Below are 9804 nucleotides of genomic sequence, written 5' to 3'. Positions count from 1 at the left end.
GGAAATCATTCATGAAACAACAACAGGCAAGGTTCCATTTTTAAAACGATGCACCTTTAATAAAGATTGACATAAAGCCACATAAACGTGTACATTCCCCTTAGAGTACATCAGTTTTCACTGAATTGCACTTTGACATTATAATGTGCTTTGATTGGTACAGGTAGAACAAGACACACATGAAGGCAAGCAGACAGGAGACGAGTTTTTAAAAACATCCCTTCGCTAACATGAAGGTGTTCTAATTCAAAAGGCAAAACAAAAGGTTAACTAACTGTTAAACAAATACATTTATCCTCTCAATGGAGTCTTGTTTAAATATAGCTTTATTGTTGCAAGGGCTGCTCCAAAAAAAAAAAAAAAAAATATAGGAAACTCAGAACTTGTAGATATTAAACATATAGCTTTAGAATAGAAAAAAGATCCAGACTACACTGTATTACACACAAAAATGATGCATGTAGCTGCCGTAAGAGGTCTGCAGTTGAGACTATAACTAAGAAAAAACAAATTCAACATCAGAAAAATATTTGAGTTTAGAAAACAGATTAGAACATAGTCAAAACTAGGAAACCCAATACTTATAATAGTGCAGGTATCATTTGCTGATATGTAACTCGTTGATTAGAAAAGTTCAACTGCAACAGATTAAGAGATGAATTAAATGTTAAAAAAAAAAAAAATACTTTGCTACAATATAAAACCATACGTTTTAAATGCCGATTCAGTAAGGAATGTCTAATTGGATTAAATGACAAATCATTTATTTGTGCTTTTTGTAACTTAAGCCCTTGATTGGTACTTGATCACTATTAAAATGTAGTTATATTTTCATACCAAAAGCTGCTGTCTTTTAGAGAATACTATGCCATTTAGCTGGCCTGTGATAATACTTTTACAAATGACAAGCAGTCAACAAACCAGGTTTCTACACTTGTTTCATATCCACATCCCTGACTTTTCTGTGTTGTTGCCATTTTAAGATGTAAAATCCAAACACTCACCAAAACTATAGCAGATTTCTACAGAAGGAAGGAAGGATTCAAGGAAAGGAGGGAAGAACCATGGAGGAAATGCATGGATGAAAGCATCCAGAACAAAAGGGGGAGCAGAAAGAAACAGCAGAGAAGCAGCACCCAAGGAGTCAAGGAAAGACACAAGGAAAAATTGACAGGAAAGAAGGGATGAGAAAAACTATGGAAGAGAGGAAGGACAAAGGGAAGGAACAAAGGATAGATTAAAGGACAAAAAACATTTTGAAAAAGGAATAAAGAGTAAAGGCTTTAAAAAGATAGATTTGATCATAATCTTTATTATCCTTAATTTCTGTAAAATATAGCAATCAAATTTTACACTTTTATAGAACTGTCCTGTAAAAACTCAGCAATATTCATAACTGGATTATTCTTCAAGGATTCTTATAATTCTTCAGATTTAGAATCTATAGAATAAAACTTGATTATCAGCGAACATAACCATGAACTTTGATGCTCATATGAAAAAAAAAAAAACGGTTTAAAACATTTCTGTTAAAGGAAGACAAAAAAAACAAAAAAAAGATGTCCAAACCTTCACTTAAATTCCCAGGCGGTAGGAGGAGCATGCGGAACAATCTTCTTCACAGTTGCGATCAGGAGCTTAGTGTTGGGGGGTGTTCTGAGGGAGGATAATCGGCGCACAGGCGATGCCAGCGAACGATTCAGGAAAGTGCAGATCTCTTTCCCATTCATCCGTCTCTGTGTTGTACACCTGAACGATGCTTGTGACGTTATTCAGGTGCCAGTTATAGCCCCCTATGATGTAGATCTTTGTGTCCAGCAGGCAGCAGCCCGCCTCGGACTGTCCCGCTCTCATAGGACTGACGGTGGTCCACTGGTTGCTCTCCGGATTGTAATACTCCACTGCCAGCACGTCGAAACAGCGGTCCACATGATCCATGCGGCCACCCAGAGCGTAAACACGATGTTGGGTGCCGATCATGGCGTGCAACACTCTGGGCTCATGCATGGGGGCTTTAAAGTCCCATTGGTCTGACACTGGATCGTAGCAAAAGAGTGTTTTCTTGTCATCCAAAGAGACGCCGTAACCGCCAGAGATGTACAGCTTCTCTCTACACGAGGTCCCAGCGTGGCCCCAAATCTTCCGTTTTAACGGTTCCACGTAAGACCACTCGTTCTTTTTCGGGCAGTAACACTCCACGGAAGACAGACTGCCGGATCGATTACGTCCTCCGGTGGCGTACAGTTGTCCCTGCAGGACACTGAGCTGGAACTGGATGCGAGCCTCCTGCATGGACTGGATGCGTAGCCACTGATTGAGATGTGGGTCGTAGCGGAAACAGTTGTCCACTGCGCCCTCTCCGCTGCGGTACTGCAAGTGCTGCCCGCCCACGACATACACAAAGTTGTCAAGCACGGCGACGCAAGAGTGGCTGCATCCCGTCTCCATCTCTGTAAGCTCTTTGAACTGACGGGAGGCAGCGTCCGGAAGGTAGTAAGCCTTGGTGCTCACTGTGCGGTCGTTGTCGGTGTACGGAGTCCCCCCGAAGGTGATAAGGGAAAATACGTCACAGCGAATACGTGTCCGCGAGGACTGCATCTCGTGCTGTCGGAAGGGAAGAATCTGATAGTTGAAGGCCTCAAGGAGATATTGCCGGCATAAAACGTCCTCCACCATGATATCCACCGTCTGAACGCTGTCTACCAGTTCCGAGGAGAGCATGAGCGGAAAGCGAACATGACAGAGGACGCTGCTGGCCTGAGCTCGGCGGGACTCGTCATGCCGGAGCCACCTGATGGCAGCGTGGAAGAGGTCGATCTCTTTGCAGTTTTCCAGCTTGTTGCTCTGCAGGAAAAAGACGAGGCGCTCCATGGGAATGTGCAGGAAGTCATCCTCCTTGGCAATCTGGAGGAAGTGACGAAAGGTGAAGGCATCCACGGACTCTCTGAGGGAAGACAGGCTGAAGGTGGTGGCCATCTGCCCAATGTGAAGGCAGGTCTCCACGCTCATTGCAGACTTAAGGAACTCCTCACACAGCTCTACTACCGGAACCATCTGGAGAAACACGGCAGCACCCAGGACGTCCTGAATACAGTCCAGGTCTAAAGTTACATCTGAGCTGTAGGCAAAGTCGATGATATGTTTCAGCCCTCGGGCGGACAAACCCTTCAGCTCAATGGTGTCCTGGTTTGACTCCTTCATGCCTCCAGTAAACATAGCTCTGAAAGTAAGAGAAGCACAAGAAATAATTAATTACAGACGTTTTTTTCTGGAACTTTCTGATTTTTAAGGTGTGGTTTTTGAATTTTTCAAAACCTTTATTTTAAACCTATAATGCCAAATGTATCGTATTTGATACATACGGTTTCTGAAATGTTTTGCATCTGACACCTTTTGCATAATTTAATGGTAAAAACTTTGCTCAAAATCCTATTGTACACAATCAGATATACCTGATAACAGCCAGTAGAAGACTAAACAAAAAATAATCTTGACTTATCGCATAGTAATAAATTATTAATATCAAAAATGTATTTCTGTTTTTTCTTTTTACATATTTTGTTAAAAGGGCAAATAAGGAATTCAAACAAAAAAAAAAAGTAACTTTCTGTTTTGTTTTATTCTCGGGGCGGGCTTTAAAGGGTTAAGGAGACCTTAAGGGACCAACCAACACTGAGCTGGGCACAACAAGAAGTTAAGGATGCGCAATATTTTCTCATCAATAATGGTATCACCCAATCAGGAAAAAAAAAAATGTTCAATGCTCAAAAAAAAAAAAAAAAATCAGATTTAATTTTTAGGCAATATCGCAGAGCCCCAATTACGAGGAAGACTAAACACAACAGATGTATTAAAATATCCCAAGCTTTAAACTTCACACACAGGATATAGATTTATTCTATGTCATTTATCCTGAAAGGACGTGTAGCAGAGAAGCAGCAATGAGGTGAATAGTAACTCTGGAGGAGCTTCACACACCTACAGCTCGGGTGAAAATGTGTTAGTGGCGGAAACCTGGTTGTGCAAACCACAAACATGTTGTTTATGGTAGAGTGGGACAGCAATGATCAGTCCATAAACACACCATCCCCACAGTAATGAAGGATGGTAGCAGCATAATGCTGTTGGGATTTTTTTTTTCTCACAAAAAAAAAAAGAAGATGAATGGAGCCAAGAAAAGTTAATCCTGGAAGAAAATCAGAGACTGAGCCACAGGTTCTGCTTCCAAAAAAAAAAAAAAAAAAAACAGGGACCAACATCACACACTTAAGAGAAACATCTGGATGGTTTGGATGAAAAGTAAAGTATTTTATTTTAGCCCAGTTAAAGGTCAGGTCTAAGGCAGGTTTAAAAATCTGTCACACAGCTTAAAAAATGTGGACGGAAAAGATTATTAGCACAAAGTTTCAGGTTTTAGATGTGCAAAAATGGTGCAAAAATACTTTAATAGCTTAAGCTCCATTTACACTACCCTTTTGAAACTGTCCCGGGATCGGTCCGAGCATGGTAACCGATGTAACTGTTGAGTGTAAATGGCACGCACAACTGGACCGGACCGCGCTAAACTGGAGCTAGTTCATCAGTAGGGCTTGGCGCAGTTCAATTCTGGCTCGATTCTCAGATAACAAAGAGCGCATGAGCAGACTGCGTCATCTCCTTACAGTGAGCCTCTGTAGTGATGAAATTTCAGACATTCAGAAAAATACTAGCTTCCATACCCTGCCACACGATTCTGCTTAGCGGAGTGAGGAACCTCAACATCAACGTCGTTTCCTGCACCTGTAAGCCCTGATTAGACTATCTTTGTCGTGTCCACTTCCCAAAAGCCGACTCTGTCAAGCAAACTCACCAAAAGCTGCCTTCTTCACCTGACTCTCTACAAACAAGAAAATATCACAATTATAACCAAACTTCCTCAATATTACAGGCGGCGCCATGTTGATTTGCTTTTTTACCTCTAGAGAGCAGTAGTACCGTAGATCGCCACTAGGAGGCGAGGAACCGTGCTAGCGTAGTATGTAAGGTCGTAAGGAACCAAGCTGGGCATGGATAACTGATCCAAGCTCGGTTCAAACTCGGCACGGATCGGTTTTCAGAGGGTAGTGTAAATGGGGTAATAGACTCAGAAGAGCTGAATACAAATACAAGCCAGATTATTAAGAATTTTACTACTAAAGAATATTTAAAACTTTGCATCACATATTTACTCTGTGTTGGTACCATGAAATCTGGGTTAAAGAAAAAACTAAAACCATTGCCGTTTCCAGGTTTAACACAATAATGAAAGAAAAGGAGACATGAAACGTTCTGTGTTCAGTGTAAAAATCTTTTTCCAATAGTTTCCACTCAGCAGGTTCTCACTATATATAGAAAACACTACTTCAATAAACAGTTATTTTTACCCTCTACCTTTTTCCCTTGTGTTAGCTAAAAGCTTTTAAATGAAAATCCAAATGGTCCAGACTAACCTGAAATAATCGCTACAGGCGGCCAGCACTGCTTTATGGACCTGGAAGTGCTCCTCATTGACAGCCAGCACCACATCCAGGAGCTGACCCTGAGCCCGCAAAACCGACAAGCCCTGGAGGAGCGTGGCACTGTGGCTCGGGGCGGAGAAAGTGCAGCGCAGGGTGCTATTCTTGTTAGCCATACTAGAAAGAGAAATATGTCTTGTAACAATCAGTAAAGTAGCGTGCAGTTTATCCACCCACCCCCCACCCCTTAAAATGCAAAGCTAACATTTTCCTATGATGCATTTTAGCTGAATCCTTACATCTAGAAGCTGTAATCTGTTGCTAAAAACAGGCCAGTGTGTAGATAAGTCGTATCTAGTGACATTCTAATAGAAACTTAATATAATTTATTATTCATCTAGAGGGGAATGCATTTAGCGTAGTTCTACTGCATTAGTGAAAATGCATCTGAGCGTACAGGACAAAGACACTGTAAAGAGAGAGCTGTTTATCACTTTACCCACATTAAACCTCCAAACGCTAAAAGGAATTGGTGTGATAAGGAGAGGAGACGGTTTGTTGTTTGAGAAAACATTTAGATCATCGCCTCAGAGAAAAGAAAATGCATTAAGTACAGACAATTGTGTAGAAAAACATAGAGTGGTCCTAACTTTAAAACGATCTGTACCATAACCTAAAATTTAACCTCAAGGATTTATTTATTTTGATCCCATATCACCTACACTGACTGTGTATAACCCTCTATAGTTTGGGCACTCCTATTAATCTTAATTATTATTATTTCTAAATATCTTTTATTGGACTAACAGAAAATGTGTAATATGCATTAAAACAAAACTTGACAGGTGCAAAAATTTGCACACACAAAAAAAAACATTTTCTGTTAGACCAATAAACCTCAATTCAATACCAAAACATTAGTGTGTCAATCAGTTATCAGAAATATCAAACTGAAATAGCTGTTGCAAAGACCCAAATATTTAGAAATAAAAATAATTAAGATTAATAGGGGTGCACAAACTTTTTCATATGACTGTGCACACAAATTATATATATATATATATATATATATATATATATATATATATATATATATATATATATATATATACACTATATTGCCAAAAGTATTTGCTCACCCATCCAAATTATTGGAATCAGGTGTTCCAATCACTTCCATGGCCACAGGTGTATAAATTCAAGCACCTAGGCATGCAGACTGTTTTTACAAACATTTGTGAAAGAATGGGTCGCTCTCAGGAGCTCAGTGAATTCCAGCGTGGAACTGTGATAGGATGCCACCTGTGCAACAAATCCAGTCGTGAAATTTCCTCGCTCCTAAATATTCCACAGTCAACTGTCAGCTGTATTATAAGAAAATGGAAGTGTTTGGGAACGACAGCAACTCAGCCACGAAGTGGTAGGCCACGTAAACTGACGGAGCGGGGTCAGCGGATGCTGACGCGCATAGTGCGAAGAGGTCGCCAACTTTCTGCAGAGTCAATCACTACAGACCTCCAAACTTCATGTGGCCTTCAGATTAGCTCAAGAACAGTGCGCAGAGAGCTTCATGGAATGGGTTTCCATGGTCGAGCAGCTGCATCCAAGCCATACATCACCAAGTGCAATGCAAAGCGTCGGATGCGGTGGTGTAAAGCACGCCGCCACTGGACTCTAGAGCAGTGGAGACGCGTTCTCTGGAGTGACGAATCGCGCTTCTCCATCTGGCAATCTGATGGACGGGTCTGGGTTTGGCGGTTGCCAGGAGAACGGTACTTGTCTGACTGCATTGTGCCAAGTGTAAAGTTTGGTGGAGGGGGGATTATGGTGTGGGGTTGTTTTTCAGGAGCTGGGCTTGGCCCCTTAGTTCCAGTGAAAGGAACTCTGAATGCTTCAGCATACCAAGACATTTTGGACAATTCCATGCTCCCAACTTTGTGGGAACAGTTTGGAGCTGGCCCCTTCCTCTTCCAACATGACTGTGCACCAGTGCACAAAGCAAGGTCCATAAAGACATGGATGACAGAGTCTGGTGTGGATGAACTTGACTGGCCTGCACAGAGTCCTGACCTCAACCCGATAGAACACCTTTGGGATGAATTAGAGCGGAGACTGAGAGCCAGGCCTTCTCGTCCAACATCAGTGTGCGACCTCACAAATGCGCTTCTGGAAGAATGGTCAAAAATTCCCATAAACACACTCCTAAACCTTGTGGACAGCCTTCCCAGAAGAGTTGAAGCTGTTCTAGCTGCAAAGGGTGGACCGACGTCATATTGAACCCTATGGATTAGGAACGGGATGTCACTTAAGCTCATATGTGAGTCAAGGCAGGTGAGCAAATACTTTTGGCAATATAGTGTATATATATATATATATTAGGGTATTAGGGTTATATCAAAGAGTATTATTAAAAGTAAGCAACTAAGCCAAAAAGCTGTTTTTAAAGTTTTCCCCTTCTTCCATCTTTTTAGTTTCCTCTTAAAAGGGAAGTGCTTTATACTGCTTAGTTTGAGGTACTTGCCTTTTTTATTTATTTTTATTTATTTTTGCCTAATTGCTCAATTTACCTCAATGAAAAAAAAAAATATTTTTACTTTTAAAAGCGACTAGGGAAACTTTTATTGCATTTAATATTTACTCCTATTAACATTTGACAGATGCAATTCTCTAAAAAATATAACAATTTCTTAAAAAAAAAAAAAAAAACAGGTAATTTTGTTGTTTATACTTTGGTTTCTACATTCTTAAGATTTCTTATGAAATAAAAACTTACCTTTAATATAAATGTCAACCAACAATTAACTTTCCTAAATGAGGCGTTATTAAATGACCTTTTTTATTCTACCTGCCTGAACTATTAATTGTTTTCTCCATAAAGCTAAAGGCGAGCAGACTTAATGCCTGGAGGCCTCAACAACTCCTCGGTGTTTCCTGACCTGAATATGCCGCGTATTCACTCGTTTCAGGGCACCGTCAGTTCAGAGGCCGCGGGGGAGACAGCTTAGCACCGAAACCACACCGCTGACATCCAACACCATCGGGCGCAGCCCACTCACCTGCTCTCCGAGTGTTTCGGAATAAAATCGCCTCCGTCTGACTCCGCCATCTTCTAGCACATACCAACACGCATGGAACATTTTCAGGAATGTTATCAGGAAGTCATCTGCGCAACTGGATGATTCATTGTGTCTTTTTAATTTGCCTCTTTTTCTCGGAGTAGGAAAGAGTCTTTGCCGACAGAGCTTGAACTGTTGCCTGTCAAAGACTCCGGGGTTCAAACGGAGACGTCCTCCTTATTAGCTGCGGTGTAAAGCTGGAATTTCTACTGCACTGTCGTTATGTGACCACTAGAGGTCGACAGATTTACGCGCACCTTCTCGTGAAAATAAAACTTTTTTGTAGACTAAAACAGACATCGTTGTCATTTTATACGGAAGAGGATTAGGGCCACTGAAATAATAAAAAAAAGTTAAATGATTTTTAAATTTTAATTTTAGTATAATATGTGAAAAAAATATCTGAATTCTGACTTTAATCTCAGAATTCAGACTTTTCTCAAAATTTTGACTTTTTTCTCAGAATTCTGATTTTAATCTCAGAATTCTGCCTTTTTTTAATCAGAATTCTGACTTTAATCTCAATTCTGACTGAAGTCTGACAGCTAACATGTTAACATCAAGCCATAGCCATGTCTGTTTTGGAGACTAAACTAGCGCTCTTGTTTTAATCACCTTCTGCTCTTCCATTAATGAAATAGCATCACCGGGACCCCTCAGGCACGTAAAAAGTCGCCTAATTCTGTCATTTTCCGCCAAAGTGTTACTGGCTCTCCCAAACTACTCACATCTTTGTTAGTGAAGCTGAGTGCTCCCACATCTCTTCCTTTATGTTGCCCATCTACATTAAGATCCAAAATTCTGCCATCAAAGTCAGAATTCTGAGAAAAATACAGAATTCTGAGAAAAAATTTCAGAATTCTGACTTTTTTCCCATGTTAAACTGAAATAATATTTAAAAAATCAGTTAACTTTTTTTTCCCAGTGGCCCTAATCCTCTTCCATACATTTTGTACACACAGAATGTATACAAAAAGAAATTTGTTCAGTACAGCTCTCAAGAAATTTCCATTTTTAAAATGTAGCAGTGATTAAATGTAAACGTAAGACTGATATATGATTTACAGTTTTCAACATTCAGCCCCTTTTTTTTCTTTTTAAACCATCTTTTTATACAACATTTAGCAGTCTAATGGCAGTAGGGAAGAAGCTGTTCTGGAATCTGCTGGAACAGCATCGGATGCTTCGAAGACTCTTTTGCTGTTATTTGTTTG

At 40.4% G+C, this 9804-nt stretch overlaps 1 protein-coding gene across 2 annotated transcripts; it reads right to left on the bottom strand.

The window, feature by feature from the left end:
• Positions 1 to 32: 32 nt before the first annotated feature.
• On the bottom strand, positions 33 to 8806 carry klhl26 (kelch-like family member 26). Of its 2 annotated transcripts, XM_038291789.1 has the most exons (3): positions 8531 to 8806; positions 5469 to 5651; positions 33 to 3220 (listed from the first exon to the last, which is right to left on the bottom strand). In XM_038291789.1, exons 1-3 carry the CDS (start codon positions 8578 to 8580, stop codon positions 1639 to 1641), a joined length of 1815 nt encoding a protein of 604 aa, XP_038147717.1. In that variant the 5' UTR covers positions 8581 to 8806; the 3' UTR covers positions 33 to 1638. The 2 variants fall into 2 exon arrangements, with proteins under 2 accessions (XP_038147717.1, XP_038147718.1); XM_038291790.1 differs by lacking the exon at positions 5469 to 5651.
• Between the last annotated feature and the right edge of the window lie 998 nt (positions 8807 to 9804).

The sequence above is a fragment of the Cyprinodon tularosa genome, unplaced genomic scaffold (genome assembly GCF_016077235.1).
Source record: "Cyprinodon tularosa strain WSP-4 unplaced genomic scaffold, ASM1607723v1 ctg30, whole genome shotgun sequence".
NCBI lineage: Eukaryota > Metazoa > Chordata > Actinopteri > Cyprinodontiformes > Cyprinodontidae > Cyprinodon > Cyprinodon tularosa.
This window is presented reverse-complemented; position numbering and strand designations above follow the sequence as displayed.

Bases quoted from the DNA above. Each gene is read 5' to 3' on its own strand.
- klhl26 (XM_038291789.1), bottom strand. From the start codon at position 8,580: ATGGCGGAGTCAGACGGAGGCGATTTTATTCCGAAACACTCGGAGAGC. The intron at 5,652-8,530 runs GTGAGTGGGCTG...TTCTCTTTCTAG, and splicing joins CCGAAACACTCGGAGAGCAG to TATGGCTAACAAGAATAGCA. The intron at 3,221-5,468 runs GTTAGTCTGGAC...TCTTACTTTCAG, and splicing joins GCCTGTAGCGATTATTTCAG to AGCTATGTTTACTGGAGGCA.